This window comes from Sorex araneus, chromosome 3 (genome assembly GCF_027595985.1).
Source record: "Sorex araneus isolate mSorAra2 chromosome 3, mSorAra2.pri, whole genome shotgun sequence".
In the NCBI taxonomy this organism is placed as follows: Eukaryota; Metazoa; Chordata; class Mammalia; order Eulipotyphla; family Soricidae; genus Sorex; species Sorex araneus.
The window spans coordinates 79,721,142-79,748,703 of NC_073304.1; the positions used below are offsets into that span (position 1 = coordinate 79,721,142).

Sequence of the window (27,562 nt, forward strand, 5' to 3'; positions counted from 1 at the left end):
CTGCTAGAGCATCCCCACATCTAATTTTCCCCTTTGTTAAAATTGCATTTCAATTAACCAAATTCTAATCTTTATTTGACCTTTATTCCCCAGTATAAGAAGCAACATAGCTAGAATATCCCAGTGAAACCGAGAACTTGGATCTTTGTAATTACCAAGCCAACACTCATACTGTGCTACCATGAACTTGTGTAGAGTCAAAACATTTTTTTTCACAAAAATAGATTTGTGGGTGGTTTTGTGAATATCAAAATATTTTTCTGCCCAAGTAAATTGTGTATCTTGGACCTTGTGGAAGATTCACAATCAACAAATGGATTCTTTTCATGTTAAACAGCCAAATGAGTGAAGTTAGACGGAGCCCTCTTTGACCTGGCAAAGCTGAGGATTTTTTTCCCAACATCTCTTATCTTTCCCAGTCCTTTCCAGTCTTTTTTCCCCCATAGTATGGCTTTTGGATGGGTAGTGGTTGTGGACTGTGACTCTATTCCTTAGGAACCCAGGAATAGATCAGTGACCTTCCTAGTAATTAACCGCCCTACTTCAGATCTCTGCTGTATCACTTGATAATGTAACCTCTCCTGGCCTTCTGATTTCCCATTTAAAAGTAAGGGGACCCAATACTTACCTTTACTAATCTTCAGTTTACATTTGCCTCGTTCCTTGTGCAAAGTACTTTCCTTCCTTAGTACTCCATGGTGATTCTAGAATGTGCCATAGGTGGTTATGGCTGGACACAGAATGGTACAAGGCTAGTGGAGCTGACATCCCTGAGTTTAGCAGTTTGTCTCAGCCACTTAATATCTGTGTGACTTTACTCATTCTTACCTTAAAAATGGGAATAATGTTGGAATCCAGCTCACTGGATTCTTAGGAGAAATAAAATGAACTAACAAATGCAATGCAGTGTGAGACTCACGGTACTCTTATCCATTAAGGACCATTTGTGTATTATCCGGGTTTATAACTTAGAATAGTATTCAAGAAATTACTGGGTGAAGAGCTACAGCAACATGACAAAGTCAGTGTAAGATACCAGTAACTTCCTCTGCTATAACTTACAGGAAGAGGAAAGACAAGGTAAATCTATCAAGATTGTATCACTGTATCACTGTCATCCTGTTGTTCGTGATTTACTCAAGGGAGCACCAGTAACATCTCTATTCCTCCCAGCCCTGAGATTTAGCAGCCTCTCCTTGTTCGACTTTCCCAATGATTGGAGGCTCTTTCAGGGTCAGGGAAATGAGACCTGTTATTGTTACTGTTTTTGGCATATCGAATATGCCATGGGTAGCTTGCCAGGCTCTGCCCGTGCGGGCAGGATACTCTCAGTAGCTTGCCGGGCTCTCCAAGAGGTATGTATGTATGTGTGTATGTGTGGACTGGAGTGATATCACAGCGGGTAGGGCATTTGCCTTGCACACGGCTGACCTGGGTTCGATTTCTCCATCCCTCTCGGAGAGCTTGGCAGGCTACTGAGAGTATCTTGCCCACACGGCAGAGCCTGGCAAGCTACCTGAGGTGTATTTGATATGCCAAAAACAGTAACAAGTTTCACAATGGAGATGTTACTGGTGCCCGCTCAAGCAAATCGATGACCCATGGGACAACAGTGCAACAGTGCTACAGTATGCATATATATATATATAACGTATATATATATATATATATATAATTACTCTATGATTTGTTGCCTACTTGTCTGAGCTCCATCAAATATGGTGTAGTAATTATGAAAAATGGGTAGGAAGTGTCTTATAATGTGTCATATAAAGTGTCGGGAAAGTGGCCTGGAGCATGGTGGCAGTTGGGTAGTGGAGATCGGCTGCCGGGGCTGGGTCCCTTGGGGTGGGGAGGGTTCTCACCCACCCCCCTCTGGGGCGCCCCAACTGAGAACAGCTGGCGCAGTTTTACTATACTAGTCTTGATTGCATCCCATCAAGACTAGTATAGTAAAACCACTGACTCAGCTGTCTTTTACTGGTTATTTTCTTTTGTTTTATTTCTTGATGGCCTTTAACACCTCTATAATTTCCAGGTGTAAAACACAACAACAACAACAACAACAAAACAACCTCCAAAATATGCAAAGAACTTGTTTGACCTTTTCAAATGGCTCGTTTTTTTTCAGCAAATATTTATTCAAAGCACTGGGTTAGCTACTAATTATACATAACCTCACTCAAATATCAAGTCATTTATAAACACATTTTACAGGCAAGTGTTACCTTCATTTTCTGGGGGCAAAATATATTTCTGCTGACTCTTTTGGCATCACTCCTGCCAGGAGCAGCAGCCTGACTGTCCCTGACTAAACTTGTCCGTCTGCCTGGAGGTGCCCGGTGAAGAGAGCTTACCTCCCAGATGTTCTGGATATTCCCAGAAGCATTTGCAAAATCCACAAAAATCCTTCTCCAGGTTGATATTCTAAAGGAGGATGAAGCAATATTTGTTCTTTCTCTTTACAACTACTATACCTGGAATTACAAATGCCTGGTTTTCCTTCTTAATCCAGGACCCTCCCTGTAACTCCCTTCCCCACCCTGCCAACAGAATGTTTTAAACTGGATTAAGATTTTTTTTAATGTGTTCCTATAATGTACTCATTACTTTTTCTTCAAAGCTATTTTGAAATTAATCATAATCAATGACATATTCGCACTGATGACATAGAGTAGAAGTGAAAAGACAGTTATTCTAATCGGAGTAATTGAGGGAACAGTTTGCTCCAAGTCTCACCACAAGAACCTGACTCACCTTGAAGGCAGGAGCAAGTTCCTGGGACCAGGCAACTTACAGAAGATGGTTTAAGTGGGCCTTTCTTGCTGAGACTCATTAACTTGGGGACCAAAGACGTAAGAATTTGGTAGACTTTTCTGAATCCGCTCGTTATAGCTTCTCCTGCAGAATACTAATGATCTGTTACCATTTCAGCTGTCTTGTTCCATCGTCAGCCCTGTCCAGCCCCTTGCCCCTAAAAAACCCTTCCCCAACCCCCCTAACATACTTAACACTCTTTGTATCCTGTGGTCCCCTGTTAAAGACCTCACCCATTCACCTTCTCTAACCAGGCCCCAAGAGGCAGACTACCTGGGGCTTCTGGACCAGTAACTTTTTCTGTGCCATTATTCATCAGAGAGGTAGGATCAATGACAGTTTTACAGGAGAGCAGGGTTTTAAATAGCTGAGGTCAGTGTCTGGAGACTTCCCGTTAATACCACTGACAGCAGCCCCGCCAGGAGACGATTGGCAACTTTGTTACCGCTCTAAACTATTTCTGATTTTCAACTTTTTCAAACACATCCCAAGAAATCTCAACTCCCAGCACATTGACAATACAGCTCTCTTTATGCGAAGCCTTGTTTATAGGCCACAATTCCCCCGACAGATTTACAAGTGTCTGCAGAGTTTTAAAAAACGATTGCTTAACAGGCATTAAGTGAGACACATAGGACTGTGTAAATATTTTAGCTGGAATAGGGGATTTTTTTTTTAAACGCCCGAGCCAAATATTGCATTAAAACTGAAGACAGTGGCAAACTGATGAGCAGTAGTCGCCAGCTATGTGCTCTGCCAGTGATTCCGGCAGCCAAGATTAGATACCAGAGTCCATCCACCAGTTTCAGTTGTGTGTTTTTAAATAACTTGCTATTCTTCTTCTTTATTTCCTTAGGCCTTTCCATCTTTTTTATTTCTTCATGGTTTATTTGGATGTAAACACTTTCCAGAGTAGAAAATTACAGTTAATAGCACGATCCAGTAAAGGCTGAAATGGGGAATATGGGTCCAAAGGTCAGAGAAACTGTGGAAGACTTGCAGCTGGCGTGGCTGAGTAATGGGGAAGCAGGTTGCTTCCCACTAATGGGCTGTGTCTCTTAATCACTAGTCTCCTTAGGGCCAGTGGTTGTACTGTTGGAAGGCACTGTTATACTTTTGTACCGATTTCTTTTTTTTTTTTCTTTTTGGGTCACACCCGGCGATGCACAGGGGTTACTCCTGGCTCATGCACTCAGGAATGACTCCTGGCAGTGCTGGGGGGACCTTATGGGATGTTGGGAATCGAACCCGGGTCAGCCGCGTGCAAGGCAAATGCCCTACCTGCTGTGCTATCACTCCAGCCCCTGTACCGATTTCTGAGATCTGCATGGCTCGTTCTTCCATTTGCTGAGTTGGTTGGTCTTCGGGATACGTCCGTGTGAGAGAACCCATCACTAAATTTCAAAAAGAACTGCCACTATTTAAGTATAAGCATTTTGATTCAGAGAAAATATATTTTGTTTCATCATTCCTATAGTTCACATCATCACTTTCCTGATATGTGTGATAGGTAAGATGTGTTGTGATTATACTTCTTGAGGACCATTTCTGAATACAATTTCTGTGTGACTTGGGCATTCTTCTCAGTAGGGTATGCAGTGCTTTGGCACCAACTTCTTAATTTTCACTTAAGATTTTCCTTAAAGTAAAGGATGTGGCTTAGAGGTAGAGCACTCGCCCTGTATGTGTCTGGTCTTGGATTTGATCTCCAGCCCTGCAAAAAAATAAAATAAAATAAATTATTATCTTTCTTAAATAATACTAAAAGCCACCAGATTTCTAGCCCAATACCAGGACATACCCTTCACATGCATGAGGCTCAGATTTTGGTCATCCCAAAATAATGTAGGTTCTGTCTATTCTTTAAAGCTGACTTGAATCCCCTTAAGACTGACTTGAATCTTCAACACATGTTCAAGTCATTACTTGATATTTCTGATACAGAGAACTTAACATCTTTAAATTATGGATTTGTGTAAATATCTACTGGAGCAATAGGACAGCGGGTAGAGCATTTGCCTTGTACGTGGCTGACCCGGGTTCGATTGCTCCATCCCTCTCTGAGAGCCTGGCAAGCTACTGAGAGTATTCCTCCCACATGGCAGAGCCTGGCAAGCTACCCGTGGCTTTTTGATATGCCAAAAACAGTAACAAGTCTCACAATGGAGACGCTACTGGTGCCTGCTCGAGCAAATCAATAAACAATGGGAAACAGTACTACAAACATATAGTTTGTGTTACATATAATAGTGTTACTGCTATATAATTCATAAATCTGAGATATATAAACTTGCCTGTTAATTCCCACCCCATGCCAAAATAAGATGGTATTGACTCACTAATGTGTCCAAAATAAATGTGAATCAAAGGGTTCAGCATAAATCAGGGCAAAGAAGAGGAACATTTTGATTTTAGTTGTGGCACTCCTGAAACATGTAATGTTATAATATAGTGATACTTTAAGAAAGACAAGAAAAAAAGAAAAAAGTTTTCAGGGATAATCCTAAATCCTAGTCTTATGCTGTGGTCAACTCAGATTATTTTGTATCAGCTTTCACAGGTCCTCAGTTATCTTCATTGTGAATAAGCATTACTTCAGTTCATGAATTAGTCCTCTCTGTTTTCCATTCTAGAATGAAATCACCTAAAATTAATCACCATACCCCTTATATTACAGAGATAATTTAATTTATCTTATGTGCAGCCAGTCACCCTTGCTAAATGGTACAGAAAGCATCATTTTACTTTTAAAAATCTCTCCCATTCACCTTTTCATTTTGTTACAGTCCATGCTTTTGTTACACCAAAAGCACCTGTCCACCATGAATATAGAACTCTAAAATGGGTTTTTCTAGTTGACCCATCATTTTGCTTCTCGAATTTATCCTAAAAATTAAATTTAAACATTAATGTTACCTAAAACCTGATCCACTCCAGGATGATGGTAGAAGGAACTTGACTGTTAACTGCAGGAGAATTGCTCAGTGAGTCAAGGTACATCTACTTTGTGAGGTTTTATATGACTGTCAAGCTGTGCTTGTGACTTTTATAAAACAAAACAAGAAAGTGTCCTTGATATGTTTAATAGAGTAAAAATATAAATCTTTACCAAGTAAAACTTTATTAAAATAAGTTATAAAATCACCTTCTCTGGGGTCAGAGAGGCAATATAGGGCTTAAGGTACGTGCCTTGCACACAGTAACCCCCAGGCATTCCTTATCACTGCATATAATACCTTGATCAGCTTCAGGACTGACCCTAGAGCACACAGCCAGGACTAAGCCCTGAGCACTGATAGGTGTGGCCTAAGCCCACCTCAAATATATAAAATAAAATCATCCCTATGAAAAATTTTGTGGGGAGAAGAATGGTGTGATGCATACAAGCAGGACACTGGAAATATCAGCATCTAAGTATTCCATGGTAATTGTGTTCTGGTCATAGTCCTATGAAAAAAAAAAAACTAACCCCCCACCCAACTGTTTCTAGAAACAGTTTTTACTTTTCTATCTTTATGTTACCTGCCTAATACTTTTTCGAAGTTAATTTCAGCTCTTCACCCAAGAGGATGTTTGGGGCTACTTGCCCAAGGATGCTTCTTTCACTATCTGGCAGTCAGAGCCGTGCTGAGTGTGTCATTTTCTGGGATTATAACAGTGCTTTCTTGCCTATTTATTGAAATTCCTAGCTTTTCCAAATCAGTCTGTGAAATAAGTTACAATTAAGTGTTAATGGATCCTTCTTTGATAGTATTTTAAAGTAATTAATTGGACTTCTGGACTTAGGGTCTTTGCCACAAAGGAAGGCTTTAAATGATAATTTTTCATGGAGACCATGGAAATGGATATTTTTCATAAATGAATGGATCACTTAACACCCTATAAATCAAATCATGCTCAATCCATCTATATTTAGGCCTAGTCAGGGGTAGGTGATTAATGAATATTTTTCATGCTAATGTCTCGCAGACCAAAGCTGCATCTATAACCACATAATCATCACAGTGGAAATTCTGACTCAGTGGGTGATGTTTGATAGGAAGAACCTTTGAATAGTGCTTCAGACAATTCCGTGCAAAGGCTGTAGTCAGTGGCCCAGCTTCGCAAGTCTTTCCAAAAGTCCTAAAGCATGTTGGCATGTCCTCACTTGGCCCTGTCACGTCTGCTTAATTTTTTTCATGGAGAATAGTCACAATCATGGGACATTAAGGTGAATTTGATCTTGGATCACCTCCCTCTGTCAAGTGAATCAGCATCATGGGATTCTCATGGGCTAAAGTGTCCCTGGGGGGGGTCCGGGATATTTTTGCACAACATTCCTATGGGGAAAGGGACACCCACTTTGATCAGAGCAGCCCTAGATAGACAATATCATCTAGAGCAATATTTCTCAACCTGCAGGCAACAGGATGTTCTGATTGGACCACAGGTGAAAATCATGTAAATGATAGGGAGGTGGGGGGATGTGGAAGAGGTCATGGCACAAGACTAGGAGGCTAATCAGTCAGACTTGGGCAGGGGCGGGGGGAGGCATAGCTAAAAGCCAAGTCCAAAGGGGACCAGGGTTAGCAAAAGTTTGAGAAACCCTGATCCAAAGAATAACTCCTTAGATGAAAGGGTGTCCTCATTTTGCTACTCTTCATTTAACTCAACTTTTAAAGCCAACGACTACAGAATCTGTCTCCATGTACATCAGCCCTCTCCAATTTGTCTTACTCTCTTCACGCCACTATTTCCTGGAACAGCCTTAAAGATGACCAGTGACCTCCACATTGCTCGAATCGCAGTCACACTCTGTCTTCTGCTTGACCTTTCAGAACAGTGAGGCACAGAGCAGGCTGTTCTTTCCTTTTTGGAAATCTCATTTCCTCTCTCACCATGTGATTTCAATTGCCTTCTCTTCTACTTTCCTGCACGTTCTCCATCTTCTGCTGGCCTCTCCTCCACTGTTCGTGAGTCCCAGTACTGGTCATGAAATGTCTTTTCTACAGCTGCCGTTTCCCTAACAATTGATTTACTTCTGTAACTTTAAAAGAGACTTTTTTGCCAATGACTTACTCAGATATTTCTATCTCAACCACACAGCCTCAATGACAGACTTGTACATGTAACTCTCCTCTCTAATTGGTATCTCAAACTTAACAGTCCTAAATAATTCTTGATTTTTCTCCTTCAGACTCACTGTTCTTTCCTTTACTCAAATCTCTAGTCAAATATCTTTGTAGCAAGACTTCTCCCAACTAAGTGTAATTAAAAGTACAAGCCACCTACTTCTGTCGCATTTTCTGTCCTCCTTTGTTATGCCATGGTGTGGTGCTTATGCCTCCTGACTGCTCACCCCAGCCTATAAGTGAGGAGATCTTTGGTGCCAGATAACATCAGATTTTTCTCCCCTATGGGTATTTTCTTTTAAGTCAAAATATAGACAGGATTAGAAATCCAAAAACAAAGTCTGTGTACATTAAGGTGTATCTTAAGTCCAGGCATACTGTTTCCTTTTAACCCATCCCAAATATCCCATCCCAAATATCCAAAGCATGCTCATAAAATTTCTCTTATGCTCATGACATTTCTTCTCCTTGAAAACACTTCCATCTTCGTTTCCCTTGATTGACTGGCTAACTCTTTCTTGGCCTTTGCAACTTGTAAGTTATCTCTTGTGGAGAAATTTGCTTGGCCATTGCTTCCCGACCGTAATTTGAATTGAAAGTCCCTGTCCTATGTCCTATGATAGCAAAAGGTTATAATTTGTTGACAGGGTTTCTAGAGGACAGTCAGTAGGTCACGTTAAGTGTTTGCTCCCAACAATATCTACACTCTGACAACATACAGATATTCAATAAATAAAAGTTTTTGTAAAAGTCATTTATATAAATCATAGAACTAGAAAATCACCCTTTCCCACAATGTGAGAGCAATTCACTCCAAAAAAAACCAGTTTATTGCATTTGATATCTCAGGAGATTGACCACATGCTGAGCACATACTTTGTATGCAGGAGGCCAGGTTTTGATCCCTGAACTAAAGAGTATTTAAGGGGTACAAGTGAAGAATGCAGGGGTTGGGGGCCTTTGCATTCATGTGAAATGTCGGGTGTCTGTCTTACTCTAGATCCAATCTCAATGGGGAATTCTTTCCTTTCTTTGATATCCATTACCCACAGTTGAATATTGTGCATTTGGGATGCTGTGCTAAGTCTTCGAAGAAGTGCCAGAACCCAGCTTTCTCTGATTCAATTGTTCCTCTCTCCTCCTCCTGTTCATTTTCTTTATCCAGCACTCTTCCTGAGAGAGATCCAAACTCTGATTTCTCTCTCCTGTTTCCTTGAAGTCAGAGTAATATGTCCCCACCCAAACCCTCATTTGGAAATGGCAGGGTGCTGTTTCCAATAAGTTATCAAAGACTTCAGTCTATCATAATGACCATTCTATATCTAAGAATTCTGAATCTTGTTTTTGAAATTATAAAAATATACTTATGTATCTTATATCAGGATAAATGAATGTGAATTAGAATGGCATCAGATCTCCTCCACTTATTTTCTCCAGTCCTTACATCATTATATGTACAGAAAGATACATTTTCTGTGTCTGTGTATGTATGGTGTATGCTGTTAGATTCTCTGAAAGCACGATCTTTGCTACATGTATGTCAGACAGTTCTCCAATGAGTCACTTATTCTTTTTGTTGTTGTTGTACTACAGATATTATGAATCTTCTGTGGACAATGTATTATAGTAGATGAAAGTCTCTAATACTAAGCAACATATATTGCTTTTGCCTAATGAGGAAGACAACAATCCTGAAAACTACAGTATAAAACAGAAAAATATAGTGCAACAAAAATACAGTGCTTTCCATAAAGCATAGAAGAATATAGTGCTACAAAACTGTTACAGTGGAAACCTATTTCTGTGGAGTGGAGGGTTGAAAGATATCCTAGTGAACTTGATCTACTTTCAGCAAACATATCTCATTCCGAGTGATCCCTTTAATCATCATTGACTTAGTCATCCCATCTCTATCTCAGCTGCCTTCTCCGTCAGCTCATGAAGCAGGCTTCAAGTCGTGGAGCAATATTCTTGGCCCTTGTCTCTGCTGTCCTTGGGTATAAGTCTCATATTGTGTTATTTTGTGATCCACAAATGAGTGCGGTCTTTCTATGCCTGTACCTCTCTTTCTGACTCATTTCACTTAGCATGATATTCTCCATAGCATGTCCATCCACTGATAAGCAAATTTAATGACTTCATCTTTCCTAACAGCTGCAGAGCATTCCATTGTGTAGATGTACCATAGTTTCTTTAACCATTCATCTGTCCTTGGGCACTCATGTTGTTGTCAGATGTGGCTATTGTGCTGCAATGAACATAGAGGTGCAGCTACCATTTCTGCTGTGCTTTTTTGGAACTCTGGCATATATTCCCAGAAGTGGCATTGCTGGGTCATATGGAAGGCCCAAACATGATGGCTTCTCAGTATCTGTACTGCAAACCATAATGCCCAAAAGTAAAGAGAGTAAGACGGAAATTGTCTACCATAGAGGTAGGAGTGGAGTGTAGGTGGGGGAAGCAGGAGGAATACTGGGGACATTGGTGATGGAAAATGTGCACTGGTGGAGGGATGGGTGTTCGATTATTGTATGACTGAAACTCAAACATGAAAGCTTTTTAACTGTATCTCACAGTGATTCAATTTAAAAAACTATCACTGTCACTGTCATCCCGTTGCTCATCAATTTTCTTGAGCAGGCACCAGTAACGTCTCCATTTTGAAATGTGTTGTTACTGTTTTGGGCATATTAAATACGCCATAGGTAGCTTGCCAGGCTCTGCCATGTGGGAGATACTCTCAGTAGCTTGCCAGGCTCTCCGAGAGGGGCGGAGGAATCGAACCCATGTTGGCTTCGTGCAAGGCAAATGCCCTACCGCTGTGCTATCGCTCCAGCCCCAGTAAAAAAAAAAAAGAAAGAAAAAAATTCTAGTGAAATGGCCTTTGAGCTGAGGTCAGAGCAACCACTAACTACTAACTAATCCTTGGTCCTAGAGATAAGTGAAACCAGCACTGGCAAAGGAGCATTCTGAAGAATGGGGTTCCTCCTTAAAGAGCAACAAAAACCACTGGCAGATTTCAGCAGGGGTTAGACATGTATTTTATATCCTTTATTTCCTGTTTTCATATCAGTTTATTTTCAAATTGAATCACAGTGAGATACACCGTTATAAAGTAGTTCATGATTGGGTGTCAGTCATATAATGTTCTAACACCTGTCCTGTCACCAGTGTACAGTTCCCACCACCAATGTCTCCAGTTTCCCTTCTGTGCCCACACCCTGCCCCTGCTTCTGGCAGGTACTTCAACTCCAGTGTAAAGCATGAATCAGGAGGAGAGAAGTATAATACCAGAAGAATGGGGAGGAAGAGGTCACCACAGTGTGCTGTGTGTGTGTGTCCCTGACTTTAATCCAAGATACCGAGGAAGACAAACAGGATCCAAGAGTTCTATTGGAGGGACTGGAGAGATAATACAGTAGGTAGGGAATTTGCCTTGTAAATGGCTGACCTGGCTTTGGTCTCAGCATCCCATATGATCCTCTGAGCACCACCAGGAGTGATTCCTGAGTGTGAGCCAGGAGTAACCCCTCAGCATTGCTGGGTCTTGCCCAGAAATAAAACAAAAGAGCTGTTGGAATTGAAGATGTACATTATATTTAAACCTGGGAGTCACACCATCCTAACTGTGGTTACCCACCCAATATTCATCTGGACAAGATTTTCTAGAAAGGAAGCATAACAGTAGAAGGGGGAAAAAAACCCCTATGTACCTTAATATTTCATGGCCATGGGGCTATAAAGGAGATAGCCTCTTATATATACCTGTGGATGAGGCTATCAAGGATGAGGCTGTAAGAGAGATAGCAGTCCAAGGATGGAGGAAAAGGCGGGAGTTGGGAGAACACATTGCAAGGAAAACCAAGTGTTTCAAGGAAGAGGAAGTGTTGGATAGAGTGGACCCTTGTTGGCCAGTGAACCCGGATAAGCCTTTTCTAATAAAAATTTCTGTTTTAATTTTTTAAAGGAGAGGATAGTAACTATAAGCCAGGGTTGTTGGTCAGCAATAGAATTCCTGCCTTGCATGTGTGAGGCCCTGATTTCAATCCACAACACTGAGAAAAACAAACAGGACACTGGGATGTATTTTTTTGGTGACTTCATGGTGTTTTTTTCAGTGTTATAATAGAGTCAAAGTACATTTCAGTGGTTCCAGAAGTCAGTGGTAAGTGAGAAATCAAGGAAGTGAGTATGGGTAATTTTTTAAAGATGGATTGGCTGTGAGGAGATTAGCTATTTATAAAAATATTTTCTGGTTTATTAAACACATAAATATTAGAACTGTCAACATTTTCAAAGAATTTTTGGAACATGGATGTTATTGTTTTGTTGTTCTTAGAAACAAAAATAATGAAGCCATGTCAGTTATGTTATCTAGCTAGGTTTAGGAATGTTTGAATATTTCAGATCTTATTGTAGGCTATGATCACTGTATCACTGTATCACTGTCATCCCATTGCTCATTGATTTGCTCGAGCGGGCACCAGTAACGTCTCCATTGTGAGAATTGTTGTTACTGTTTTTGGTGTATCGAATATGCCACGGGTAGCTTGCCAGGTTCTCTGAGAGGGATGGAGGAATCAAACCCCGGGTCAGCGGCATGCAAGGCAAACACCCTACCCACTGTGCTATCACTCCAGCCCTATAATACCTCAATCAAAAAGAGTATTTCAGAAAGAATTTTACTCTTCATTATATGAGGTGCTTTTTATTTTTTCAAAAGTATACTTCATTTAGTCCCTGTGAGATTTTTTTTTTTAAAAAAAGGAGAGAGGGTACAGGGCCACACCATGTTGTGCTCAGGGATCACTCCTGGTAGTGTGGAAGGGAACATGTGTTGTCAGAGATTTGAACCTGGTCAGCCGCATGCAAGGCAAGCGCCTTAATGTCAGTATTATTCTGTGGCCCTTTATGAGGTTCTTATATATCAGGAAACTAAAAATTGGTATTAAATAACTTTTCCAGTCAGTAAAGAATATGAAAAATTAAGAATAAATTTTCCTTAAGAGTAGTCCAAAAAGGATATAGATGTATGTGTATTACAGACCTATGCGTAGATGAATATCCTACAACTAAGAATGTGCCTAAGCTCTTTTTTTGCTTTTTCAAGTTAGCAAACGTATCTAGCTTATCTTGTTAAGCTCAAGTATTTGTTCAATGGTTCTTAAATTTTATGATATTTATCAGTACTACTACTTTGAAGACTAGTATGTGTTATTTCCCAGGTAAATGAGTATTTCCAACACTTTACATTTTTGACCCAGGATTTAATATTTTAAGGCTACCATAATACAGACATAGTTGTACCTAGGATTTGAAAAATCCCTCTACCTTATAAAAGAAACACAAATTGGACAGTCTTTCCATATATGCATTATAGTTTCAGTTTAAAGCTTAGAGGTTATGAGTAGCTTTGTCTATCACTGTATCACTGTCATCCCGTTGTTCATCGATTAACTTGAGTGGGCACCAGTAACATCTTTCATCTCAGCCCTGAGAGCAGCTCTCTCCTTACTCGTCTTTCCCAATGATTGGAGTCTTCTTTTAGGGTCAGGGGAATGAGAACTGTTATTGTTACTGTTTTTGGCATATTGAGTACGCCATGGGGAGCTTGCCAGGCTCTGCTGTGTGGATGGGATACTCTTGGTAGCTTGCCAGGCTTTCCAAGAGGCATATATATTTATTTCCCTCTATGATGATGTGTTAGCGACCACATGGTCCAGGAATATGTTCACTCATGTGTGAGGCTCTGCCTGAGCGTGTGGAATGCAGCCTGGAGTGTGGTGGTAGTTGGGTTGTGGAGGTTGGCTGCTGGGGCTGGGTCCCTTGGGGCAAGGAGGGCTCTCACCTGCCCCCCTCTGGGGCTCTCTGAGTGAAAACAGCCTGACGTGGAGCCCGGTGACATGGTTATGGGGGCCTCATTTTATGCTCCCTTCTGGAAGAAGCAACCACAAGTTCTGGAGGGAGGGTGGCCGATGAGGAGATTTGTCTATAACAGCCTTGTTGAGGTGCAATCACATTCTGCATAATTCAAGTGTCTTCTTGTATGTTTAGGGCGTGTGGGTATGACAGTGCTTCCCCATGATTCTGCGGTCACATTCTGACCTTGTTTTCATGCATCTGAGGTATATATTTTAAGTACAAATAGCTATTTGTTCACTCAGGTAGAAACAGAGTTGATTAATCGTATCTGGACCCTACGCATGCTATTTAATTGACTCAATGATGATTATTTCTTGTTCCTAGGAATCAAAAAACAAACAAGGGGCGGGGGTTGGGGGGAAGAAAACCACCTATGATCTTGACAGTTTCACATCTGGAAACTAGGAATACTCAAAACCATATGTGCTCCTAATTAAAATATTTTTAAAAGGGCTTAATCTTTCAATGAGAATGTTCTTAATTTATATTTTCCATTTTTATTGTGTATTGCTTTTTCAGTACTGCTCTCACAGTGAGCATTTTTAGTAGCTAATTTCTAGAATGAATGTGTTTATACTTAATTTTATTTTAAAAAAATCCTTAGGGAGGGAGGCAGAGAGAGAGAGAGAGAGCTGGAGAGAGAAAGAGAGAGCCCAAGAGAGAGAGAGAAAGAGAGAGAGAGCCCGAGAGAGAAAGAGAGAGAGAGCCTGAGAGAGAAAACTGCAGAGAGAACAAGAAGAAACTAAAGGTAACATTGACTTGTTAGCACTGAGACTCCTAGCACAACCAGTGTCTGAGGCAGCTTCTGTGTTCTGGATTACTGTGAGGGCATCTTCTGGTAGGACAGTAACTGATACTTAGGGATTTGTCTGTGACCTCTTTCCTTTATGTGCTGCCAGTCTCTATTGTCATCATTAGTTTTCTTCAGGACTCCTTGCGAGAAAGCATCAAAGATAAGCAAGTTACTAAGCTGCAGTAGGCACACTGCCTGACCAGTGGAACTTGAGACTGAGTGGAGCTGGTTGGAGAGTGCTTCTGCTTTGCCCATGGAGAGTCTAATTCTAACCAGCCATGTGCAAAGGCTGGGCCCACTGGGAGTGCAGAAGGAACTTTGGAGCACAACTGGGGAGCTGCTTTCATTTGCTCTGGTTTCATTTTCTAATTTCAGAACCATGACTCTCAGAGCCTAGGAGACTTATTCCACATTTTCTTTCCCTTTTATCTCAGGATCTTCCAGTTAATTATCCCAAGGGGTGATAGAACTTGGGTGAGGGGACAAAGTTATTTGTCCTGTGTTCTAAATAAGATTTTCAACTGGGATTATTTCCATAAAGATAGTGCACATCAATAAGAGCCAGCATCCCAGCCATGCTTTTCTTGTTATTCTTGCTGTAATATTTCCTGATCACTATTACTAAATCATAAAGCTGACAAATAATATTTATGAGGCCAGTTGCTAGTGCCAGACTTCCTGCAAACCACTTCCCTGCTTTAGCTCACTTATATTTTCCGTCATGTCTGGGACCAGAGCGATCAGGCAGTGAGTGGGTAAGGTGCTTGTCCTGTACATGACTGACCCAAGTTTGATGCCCAGCATCCCGTATGTTCCCCCTAGCACCATGAGGAGTAATTCCCGAACACAGAGTCAGGAGTAACCTTTGATTATTGCTGGATGTGGCCCCCAAACAACAAGAACTGAACATTTTCTATCATGTTGATGAGCTGAAACAAGTCCGAGCCCAGGTATAGGCCTCTACCCTTTCATCACCCCAGCCCATGACCTCATAAGATATGAGCGGACATATGAGTACCCAGAGTTCTATCACCACACTCAGAGCAAAGTGAAAGCTACTACTGTCAACTCTCATTCAGACCAAAGTGAAAGATTTTCTATTGTAAATGAATAAGCTCTCCCTTCAGCATTGCTTGACTAGGGAGAAGTAACCTTGAAGAAATTATTTTCATAATTAATTTATATCCTATGACCAGTGTTCAGACATGCCTCACCATAAATTACTTGTGTTCTTGAAAAATAATTTTCTGCAAATGGCATCACTTCTGTAAGTAGAGTGTGGTAGAGGGCTGGTGAAAAAATGTAAATGACTCTCTCAATTTAAATGGTGAGAAACTCTAACTTTCTTTTAAGTACGGCTACCTATATTTGCAGACTCGTAGCTGGGTATCATCAGAAAAGCTTATGCAGTTATGGAAGATTAATGGGACATGCCAGTTATTTAGAGCAGACTGAAGGATTTCTGAACAATTGCCTATTTCTGGGTAGTTCTGCCTTCTTTTCTGGACCAGTGGGTGTTTGGGATGACACTTTGAATACACACAAATCTTTCAGATCAATTTGGGCCAGTGATAGTATTTGTAAATTGAAAAGGCAGAGCCCTGTGGAAAAAAAGGAGGAGGTCACTCTGTCCCACTCTAAATAAGCATTCATCATCTCTTTTTTCAATCTTTTGTGAAGGTGAGGGAATCATATACTTTGGCCAAATATACATGGAACTCCAGGTAAGAATTTGAGGACAAGTCAGTGAAATTTGTATAATGACTTTGAAGGGATCACTGTCACTATCACTGTCATCCCGTTGATGGCTTATTTGCTCGAGTGGGCCCAGTAACGTCTCCATTCGTCCTAGCCCTGAGATTTTAGCAGCCTTTCTTTACTCGTCCTTCCCAACAGTGCCACATCAGAGGCTCTTTCAGGGTCAGGAGAATAAGACTCATCATTGTTACTGTATTTGGCATTTGAATACACCATGGGGACTTGCCAGGCTCTCCCAAGTGGGCAGGAAACTCTCAGTGGCTTACCAGGTTCTCCAAGAGGGAGAACTAGGCAGTAAGATGTCTCGCTTTAAGGAGCTTGGTTTTATAGTCTCTGGATGTTGGTTGTTGATGGGATTACACGGCACCAGGGGCAGTTTGTGGGTGTGACTGCCTAGCTACTGGAAAATGGGGGTTTTGGGCGGAAGAGGCCAGTTCCGATCCAAGCAAGCTTGGAGATCTCCTCCCTGGGTCCTGCACACCTGGGTTCCTCTGCCAGTTCCTTCATGTGTGAGGCTTGTCCAAGCGTATGGAGAGTGGCCTTAAGCATGGCTGTGGTTGGGTTCCAGAAGTCTTTGGCTACCAGGACTCTGTTAGGGGCAGGGAGGGAGACCCAGCCTGCCACCTCTAAGGAGCCCTGGTGAAGACAGCCAGGCACAGGGGCAAGAGACTCTGCCATTCCTCTTGAAGGGATCATTGTCAACATCATCCCACTGTGCATCGACTCGCTCAAGCAGGCACCAGTAACGTCTCCATTGTAAGACTTGTTACTGTTTTTTGCCATATCAAATATGACATGGGTAACTTGCCAAAATCTGCATGGGGGCAAGATACTCTCAGTAGCTTTCTGGGCTCTCCAAGAGGGGTGGAGGAATTGAACCCAGGTCGGCCGCGTGCAAGGCAAACCCCTAACCCTCTGTGCTAAATAGATATAAATATAATTAAAGGTTAGAAAAAAAATACTATCCAGGAATAGAGAGCTTTGAAGAATATGGGAAATGTGGCTTATAAAAAGAGAGCAACTGTTTATAAGGAGCTGGGTTTAAAACAGTGGATATTGATGGAAGGAAATGGACACTGGTGAAGGCATTGGTGTTGGAATATTGTATGCCTAAAACTCAATCATGAATAACTTTGTGACTGTAATTCATGGTGATTTTATTTAAAAAATAGTGGAAAGGAAGTATGTGTATTATATAGGTAGGGAAATATAGGTAGGAAAAATATAGATATATGTATTATGTGTGTATTATATAGGTATAGTGTATATTATGTAGGTAGGAAAATCACATGAATGAAGGCATGAAACTGGAAATATTGACTGATTCAGTTGGAAACATTTCATCATTTTGGTGAACTCCATCAGTTTCCCATGTACATGGAAATAGATCTGAGAGAGAGTGAGTGATAATTTAATTGAATTAGCAGTAAGTAAAAATACATTAATAATGTTATCTTTTCTTCCTTTTCTCCTTTTATTTAGTTATTTTTCCTGCCTTAATTATTTGTAAAGACCAAAGCAAAGTTCATATGTCTCAAGGTTAACTCATCATCTCCTTTCCTTAAACAAACAAACAAAAACTTTCCAAAATTTTCCCTCTCCATGTCCAGTCATGTTTGTCTTGTCCTTCAACCCTAATTTGACTTGTGTCAGCAAAGTGAATTCCAGCTCCATTTACTCTCTCATCTCCTCCTCCCTTTAACACCAGTCTAGCTCGGAGCATCCTGCTTTCAGAAGAGAACAGCAGCAAACTTACCGTTTGGCCATGGCTCCGTTTTCTGGGAAAGAAACATAGGGGAAAGTGATGAATGTCAGTAGAGAGATATGATGATGTAGATGCAGTAGAAGGAACAGATAACCCAACTAAGAAAGGTTCAGTTTTTTAAAAAGGTGTTTTTAAATTGTTGTTCGGCTGGTTTCAAGGTAGGATCTGTATTTCTTCAATATAGTAAGAGGCTGTACAGAATGCTCCAAAAGGTGGAGTATGTATAGAAAGCTCAGAATGCACAAGGCCCTGCCATGTGCATTCCTGACATAACATGGCCCATGAGCATGCCTCAGTGTGGCTGGACCTGAGCAGCACTTTTATCACTGAGCCAAACACCTAACCATGAGATCTGGCCCTGAGGGTCTTGTATCACTGGGGGTAGCTCCCAAATATCTCTGTGGAATGCCTTTCCGCCTTTCAAATAAAGTCATTTATAAAGTAATTAGCTTTTATATCAGTTTGTTTTCCTAGATTAGGGATTCTTAAACTTTTTCTTCATATAACCATTTTTTAGCAGAGAAGTGCAACATGTTGTTCTAGTACAGTAGCCACATTGGCTGTTGTATGATATTGTATAATATTGACTTTTGTACCTCTGCCCCTCTCAGAGCACCTGGCAAGCTACTGAGAGTATCTCACCAGCATGGCAGAGCCTGGCAAGCTGCCTGTGGCATATTCAACATGTCAAAAACAGTAACAAACAAGTCTCACAATGGAGACGTTACTGGTGCCGTGGGATAACAGTGACAGTGACTTAGGAACAACCCAAATGCCCAACTACAAATAAATGGATCAAAAAGTTGTGGTTCACATACACAGTGGAATACTATGCAACTCTAAGAAAAAAACAAAATCATGCAGTTTACTGAAACATGGATACAAGTAGAAGATATGCTGAATAAAGTCAGTCAGAAAGATAGGGACAAGTATAGAGTGATCTCTCTCATATGTGGTACTTAAAAATACACGGAAAGGTATCATCAAGGGCCAAAGGCAACATAATGGGAGAACTAAGCCACACAATTGACTTGGGAGGGAAGGAGAGGAAGAGAGCAGTGTCTTTCCTTTGGAAGAGAGAGGGGGTACACTGGAGATGGGTGTAATATTGGAATTATGTGCATGACAAACCATTATTTATAGCATTGTAAGCTATAAATAATATAGCATTATTTATAGCATTGTAAGCTACAGAAGATCAATTAAAAATAATTTCAAAGGAGGAAGAAAGAGAAGGGGAGAGGAAATAAAGAAGGAAGAAAGGGAAGGAGGGAAAAGGAAAGACTGACTCTTCAGATTCCTTGTATGTGGTTGATTTTTTTTGGGGGGGGTCACACCTGGCGATGCACAGGGGTTCCTCCTGGCTCTGCACTCAGGAATTACTCCTGGCGGTGCTCAGGGGACCATATGGGATGCTGGGGATCGAACCCAGGTTGGGCGCGTGCAAGGCGAACGCCCTGCCCACTGTGCTATCGCTCCAGCCCCGTATGTGGTTGATTTTTTAATTAAGTTTTGGTGATTGTGTATTCAGAGACCTCCTACTATTGCCAGGTTTCTTGTGACCATGCCCCACCCCCATTCATTTACCCCCATATGACATCCTGACCTGCAGCTTAAGAAGCTAGGCCCAGGGCCAACTTGCATGCAGCCAACCTGGGTTCAGTCACCAGCACTCCATATGGTCCACCAAGCCCCACCAGTGGTGATCCCTGAGTGCAGAGCGAGGAGTCAATACTGTACACTAGCCCCCTCAAAACAAAATTAGGAAAAGCTAAATTCAAGATAACATTGGAATAAGTTATCAGAAAAGCTGATCACAGTAGTCAAAGTACATTATTTAAAAACTTTAGAAAATAACCATGTCTGTTGAGACCATGAATTTAGGTACCACTGTTCTGTGGTCTGTTTTCTGATCCCAGGCAAGAATAACTCTAGACACTTTTGAAAAAGTAACTGGTAGCACAACAGGTAGGATGCTTTCCTTGCATGTAGCCAACCCAGATACAATACCCAGCACCCCATTAGGTTCCCCTTAGCCTCCAGAAGTAACCCTTGAGCACCACTGGGTATGGACCAAAGAAACAAAAACAAAAAGAAGAAGAATGTAATAGATTCTGAATTTGACTTAGAAGGTAACGCCACTCCCTCTATCGTGCTTTCATCTTCCACACAATCTTAAAGTCTCCCAGAGTTGTCTAGGACATTGACAATCTAGCTGGCAATATGGCAGAAGCAGTGTCAGATACCTATCTTTAGGTGGCACTGAGTTACCTTTTTTTCAGTGCTGATCTGTTAGTTGCTTTGCCGTATCCTTTCTCTATTGTTTTTGGAACCTGGTGGAATGATTTCTTGATGGTGAAAATGTCAGTGTGCTATTACATTCTCTTAGATATGGACCTGTCAGTAATTTCTAACAATGGTCAGTAAGGGGGGAAAAAAGTGTTTTTTGAATCAACACTTCACTTTAGTGAAGTTTGCTTTTCTTGGTACTTTTTCTGCCACTGGCACAAGCATTAGGGAAATGCCTTCTGCCTAAATTAACTCCATTTGTAATGGTGAACTAAGAATACATAGTTTCCATATCACTAGATCAGAACTAGTTTGGATATATGTGTGTATAGTAAATTCATTCTTCTTAAATCACATGTAAAATAATTTCACATAATACAGTGCAATATGAATAGGATGAGCAGGTGAATAAGAAGCATGAAGAGAGATGCAATTCTCTGTATCCTTAGCATTGTTCTTATTTTAGAACATGTTAGGAGGGATTCCCCATTCTGTTGTTCCAAAGAGTTTGTATCTGTAATATGTAAACTAGAAATTCCTGCAAAATTCTATTAGGAATCTGAAGTTTGGAGTCCTTAATTTCCCAGACAGGTCCTTAAGTAGTGTTTCTTTCTATGCTTTTTAGAAACTAAAGGTAGAGTATTCTCCCTGTCTCAAGTCAGAGTTTTAGGTGTGTCTCTATAAAAGGGAAGCCTAAGACGATGCATTTTCCTGTTCCTGGCAAGAGATGTAGGGGGAGATCATCATTTTTCTCTATGCATATTTGTGTTGTTTCTGTTTTTCCCTTTTCTTCAAACTTATAAGTAATGATTGATTCCACACTTATGACACCCAGGTGCACAACACAGAGCTTAAGCTCAGCAAATAGTTGTTCTTGAAGAAATCTAATCCCACGCTTCTCTTCACAGCAAGTGAGAAACAGATGGTAGTGGTGTGCAAAGGGTCACCGAAGGAGTACCTCCAGCCTTTCAAGGACAAGCTGGAGGAGTTCTTTCAGAAAGGTAAGAGCTGGATTCAGCTGCACATACATTGTACTCTGAACAAGTCTATGTTCTGTGGCTCATTCTCTGGTACCTGTGAACGCCTTGCAGTTCCCGTTTCCTTTTTGCTCATTTGAGTTGCACATTCGAGGTAGTAGATGGAGTGACCTATATATCATCTTTCAGATTTATTCTAGTACTTTTATTCTTCAACATTACTCATTTTTATAAACTTTTTTGAGGGGAGATTGCTTGCTTTGTTTCTGTGTGGAGCCTCAGAGGATTCTCAGTAAACACTGATGGGCGGACTGGTCAGGACATGGCAGAGTTTTGATGATTCTGGACAGGTGATTATCTTTCTGGCTTTGTGAGTGTAACTGTAGGATGCTTGTGTTGTAGTTTTTATTCTTTCTCAAGAAGGCAAATTGAACCCAGGTGGAAGTCACATATCTAATCCCTTGATAACCATCAGCTCTTCGGGCAGATGGAAGTGTGCCACGCAAAAGACTGTGGACTCTTTTAGGTATCTTAGCAAGTTATGTTTGTCTTTCATGATTTTGACAGGAGTAGCAAACTGCTATTGTTCACTTTCAGTGAACTTGGAAGCTTATTCTAGCTTAATTTTTCAAATTCAGCATAGGATGTGAAGTCAAACTAAATATGAAATATAGACTTCGATTTATAAGTTAACTGAGTTTTAAATGCAGCATACAGCATAGTGACCATAATTAATATTGCTATTGTATACTTAATATTGCTAAAAGAAAAATCTTACAGTGATAGATGTCACTAGACTTACAGTAGTAATCATTTCACTGTGTAAATGTGTGTATGTATATATATGTGTATATATATATATACACATATATTTATTGTTTTATACACCGAATCAAATTTACATCAGTCATATCTCAAAGAAAAAAACTGTAAGATAGTTAGAAAGAGCTTTTGTCTTTGCTAGAAAGTCAAGGAAATGCATGTAGGAGCCTTTGGGAATATAGCAACATACTATTTCTATTTATTAGCAATACCACATGATATCACACCATCATTAAAACAAAAACCTCTAGACAGGATGAATCCATAAAAGTTTGGCCAAACCACCTTGGGAATTGGCGAGAAAATTCTCAGTCCCTGAGTCAGAGTAACTTCATTCCAGCTGCTCCCTAGGAGGAGAGATTATTGTTTCTTCCTCCTCACTGACAGGTTGGTATTAAAGTAGAATATGGAATTTTTTTTCTTGGCCGTTGCCGAACCTCATATATGATAGAAATAATACTGTCAGAAAAAAAGAAAGAGTTCGGTCAGGCAAAGTGCCATTTTGAATGTGAACAGTGGTACCAAACTTCTGGCTAAAATTAGGTAGGTTTTATATATGACTTACAAAGTGGATTTATTGTTGTATCATTTTGAAGTATGAAATGTTTTTCTCAACCCCAGTGAATAATTTTAGTAGACATATAAAATTTAAATAAGCACATTGTGATCATTCTTATTTTCAATTGCTATTAAGTTGTGTCTAGAAAAATTCTGCTCTGTGTGTGCATGGGTATTACCTGTCTGCATATACTAATAGCTTTCTAATCCTTATCTTTTGAATCCAGCTAGCATCTTAAGACACACATATTGGGGCCAGGCGATAGCACAGTGGGTAGGGCATTTGCTTTGCCTGCGGCCGACCCGGGTTCAATCCCCGGCATCCCATATGGTCCCCCAAGCACCGCCAGGAGTAATTCCTGAGTGCAGAGCCAGGAGTAACCCCTGCGCATTGCTGGGTGTGACCCAAAAAGAAAAAAAAAAACCACAGTCACACATATTGTGAATTTTAATTTTTGTTGTCATTGAGACAGGATATATAGGAATAGACCCCAATGATCTTTGATATTTGTAAAATATATTTGGAAATCACCACTTAGGGTTATCTGTTAGTCTCTTCTATCATGCTTTCTCAGGAAACTTCCATTTTGCTCTGTGAAAGAAAAATGAGGTGAATCAAACTGGACTTTTTATCAAGGAGACTAGAGTGTGGCCACAATAAGCTAATCTAAGGAAGTCCTAGAGCAGTGGTTTTTAACCATGCCTCCCTAGCTACATACTAGATTCATCGAGGGAAGAATAAAAATTTTTGACATGTAGACTGAACTTCAGAATTAACAACCACAATCCTGAGGGTAGTCCCAGACCTGAGCACTTTTATTTCATTCCACAATGAGTCCAGTAGAGAGGCAGGTGGGGATTCACTATTGCCAAGCTCAGTTCATTCTTTAATATGTATTCACAGATAAATGTCCATTTTCCACAAGGAGATATTCTGGGAGATTGTAGGAATACAGAACCACATATTCATTGTCCCAGCCACCAGGGGTAGATCTGTCATTGAATAAGGGAGTCAGCTCTTTTAATCCACAGAGTTAAGGGAAGATGAGAGGACATTAAAAATAACCATGAATCATGGTTTAAACAAAATCAGCCAAAACTAGGCACAAAACCTGATGGGAAAGTGTCATTCTGTGAAGAATTTTTAAATATACAAATAAATATTAAACCTTCTCTATATTATGTCATGAGAAGAATCAAGGTTGACATAGTGTGTGACAGTTTCCTCATTCCTTGGCTGGAATGGTTTTTAAAAATGTGGAGAATTGTGCTGTCCAATATGACACTAGCCGCAGGCAGTCATTGAGCAACTGAAATGTGTCTCACCCCAATTGAGGTAGGCTCTAAAGGGGGAAATACAAACCAGATTTTGAAGACTTGCTGCCAAATACTTTGTTCCTGATGTTTTTGCATTGATGACATAGTAAAATCACATTTCTGACATATTGAATTAACTAAGTAGAATATTAGTTATCTTACCCTTTCTTTTCACTTTGAAGCTTGGCTGTTAGAAAACCTTAGCTATGGCTCTCATCATTTCTCTTGTACAGTGCTAGTCTAGAGACATGGTCTCTCAGTCTTTGTCCCCTCAGTTCTTCCTTTTCTTCACATTATCATTCTGCCTTTTCAGTATAAATCCTGCTGTTCTGGAATGCAGCTTCACAAGCCAAAGTCTCTCCATTTTTGCCCGGGGAATTGTTATCGTTTAGCTCTCAAGTTGCAGTGCTTGGATGAAAAAGATGGCAGCATACTACTCCATCAAGTGGCTACTCAGAAACTTCAGGGCAGCAATTTGCTTATTCAAATGCAATTGCAATATCTTTTGGCTACCAAGGAGCTCAAAATAATAGTCCCTCTTTTTCACTTGGCCACTCCTGGAGGTGATTGGTGGATTCTTCAGACTGACATGTACTACATCAGTTAAGTCACATCACTCAGTAATCTATTTTTAAAGTAATTGTTTCACTGATTCACAAAAAAATTACTGTATTGCTGTCATCCCGTTGCTCATCGATTTTCTCGAGTGGGCACCAGTAATGTCTCCATTGGGAGACTTGTTGTTACTGTTTTTGGTGTATCGAATATGCCATGGGGAGCTTGCCAGGCTCTGCCGTGTGGGTGGGATACTCTCGGTAGCTTGCCAGGCTCTCGAGAGGGATGGAGAATCAAACCCAGGTCAGCCCCGTGCAAGACAAACACCCTACCCATTGTGCTATTGCACCAAAAAAGAAAAGTGAATTTCTACCACCATAAATATGTATTACACACCTTGGATAATTAAAAATTGGGGTGAGGGGGAGTTATGGGCTGTGTTCAGGGCTTATTTCTAACTCTGTGCTCAGGGATTATTCCTGGCAAGGCTCAGGGGACCATATGTGGTTTCTGGTTTTGAACTCTGGTGGACTGCGTGTAAGACAAATGCCTGACTTGCTCAACTATCTCTTTAGCATGAAACTAAACTCTTTTTTTTTAGGGTGGAAACATTTTATTTATTTATTTATTGAATCACTATGAAAAAAGTTACAAAGCTTTCAGGTTTCAGTCTCAGTCATACAATGACTGTCATACAGTCATACAATCAAACCCCCATCCCTTCACCAGTGCACATGTTCCACCACCAAGAACCCCAGTATACCTCCCCTCCCACACCCCCCCACCTGTGTGGCTAATTATCTTCACTTTATTTTTTCTATACTTTGAATACATTCAATATTTCAACAGAAAACTCACTATTATTATTTGGAATTTTTCAATATATGAGCTTTCGCAGCCTCAACAGCAGCCACGCGGTTTTGGATTTCTGATATTTTAGTAATAAAGTTCAGAGATTTCTGCCAGAAGTCACCAAAAGAAAAGGCCAAGAGAGAGAAACTTTCCCCTCCCGGGGTGGCATAGGGTTGTAGCTCACTTCACAGTCTAGATGCATTTTCTGTAAGAAGCCACTGGGGGGGGGGGGGGAAACTCCAAACAATAATAGTGAGGTTTTTTTTTGTTTGTATGTAATCAAGGTAAAGAGAAAGTAAAATGTAATTTACCAACTACACAGGTGGGGTGGGGGGCAGGGGCGGTGGCGGGGTGGGAGGTTTACTGTGACTCTTGGTGGTGGAATGCATGCACTGGTGGAGGGATGGGTGTTCGAGCATTATGCAACTGAGACTGAAGGCTTAAAGCTTTGTAACTTTCAACATGGTGATTCAATTAAAAAAAAAGAAGAAGAAAAGAAAATGCTCTAACTACCAAAAAAAAAAAAAACAAAAAAAACAAGAAGCCACTGGGTGCCAAAAGTGGTTAGTAGGCCTCCGGGATCATAGTCTTTTAGGAGCAGAGGAGCCGTTTCATGTGTGGCCGCTCCGGATCTCGTCTGGGCAGAGAGCACACCAGTAACACCCCCCATCTCGAGATCTCCTGCTCGCCACATCACTGCGAGCTCGTACTTCTGGTTAGTGGGCTCTATAAGGTGGCGGTTGCCACGTGGGCGTTGCCGCCACCGCCCCCCCTCCCAAAGAAAGAAAAGGCCAAGAGAGAAAAACCTTTCCCCTCCCGGGATGGCATGGGGTTGTGGCTCAGTTCACAGTCTAGATGCATTTCTGCAAGAAGCCGCTGGGTGCCAGAAGTGGTTAGTAGGCCTCCAGGATCATAGTCTTGAAACTAAACATTTAAAAACAATTTTCATATGGTTTAAGTATAATGTAGCATCTAATATGTCATTGACTATTTTAATATGACATATTAAAATATGACTATTTTAACATTCAGTCAAACCATGCATATACCTTATTATCAGAGACCTAAACTGTGAGCATTCTGTCTTTAAAATTGATGTAATCTGGTTCTCTAATAAGATAATTTGAACACAAGATGAGAGATGCTTTCATTTCCTAGGAATACTTTTTGGCTAAGGGTAGCTTTTTGCTTTTTTTTTTTCAGAATTGATAATGAAAACAATAATTGATAACTGTTTCTGTTTGCCTGACTCTCTAAGGCATAGATCATTGTTCTCTTTTATTCTCTATGACAAACCTATAAAAATTAGTACTACCATCACTTTCTTATAAAAATGAAGCAATTGAGGATTAGAAATTCTCAATAGAAAATTTAGAAAGGCATCGTGGCAGATGAAAACATGCACTGCAGTCTCCAAATGGAATAGATGGTGTGCTGGGGGTGTGGTTAGATCACAGGGCATAGGAGAACCAAAGACCTAAAATAAGAGAAGGGTCACGGTCACAGTAGAGCTTGATAAAGAATCTGAACTTTGAACAGGGAATGGAGAGAGTGTGTATGGGAGTGACCTAGTAATATTGAGCTTACTGGTTTGGTTTTGGTGTGAGGAAAATGTTGTTTTTTGGTTTTCCTGTTAAAAAACTGTTGCTAACAGCAATTTAAAGACAAGCTGGGAGCTGTAGATATAGCCTAGCAATGGAGACTTGCATGTCCTGGGTTTAATCTTCATTACTGAAATTAAAAATGGAAAGAAAAAAGACTGATATCGGCCAGTTACTATTCTTATAGTAGCCCAGGCAAGTGATGGTAAGAACTTGAATAAAACCCATCACAGTAAAAATAAAGAAACCTACAGGATTTAATAACCCATTATTAGTACCAGAATCACGGAAGAATTTACTTGCTTGGATAATTGGCTTGATATTTATTAGCATTAGATTGGGGATGGAAAATGAAAAGGTAAACTTTGGACATGTTGATTTTGACATATGTATGATCTGCACTGATAAAAATTTGGGGCTTATGG

General features: G+C 40.6%; 1 protein-coding gene across 2 annotated transcripts in view; it reads left to right on the forward strand.

Annotated features, from left to right (window-relative positions):
• Positions 1–27,562, forward strand: part of FMN1 (formin 1) — a 475,774-nt gene that overhangs the window by 345,520 nt on the left and 102,692 nt on the right. For both annotated transcript variants that reach the window (XM_055132734.1, XM_004609543.2), the window contains one exon: positions 21,364–21,456. In XM_055132734.1, coding sequence (XP_054988709.1) covers positions 21,364–21,456 — 93 coding nt within the window. The remainder of the gene's footprint in view (positions 1–21,363; positions 21,457–27,562) is intronic.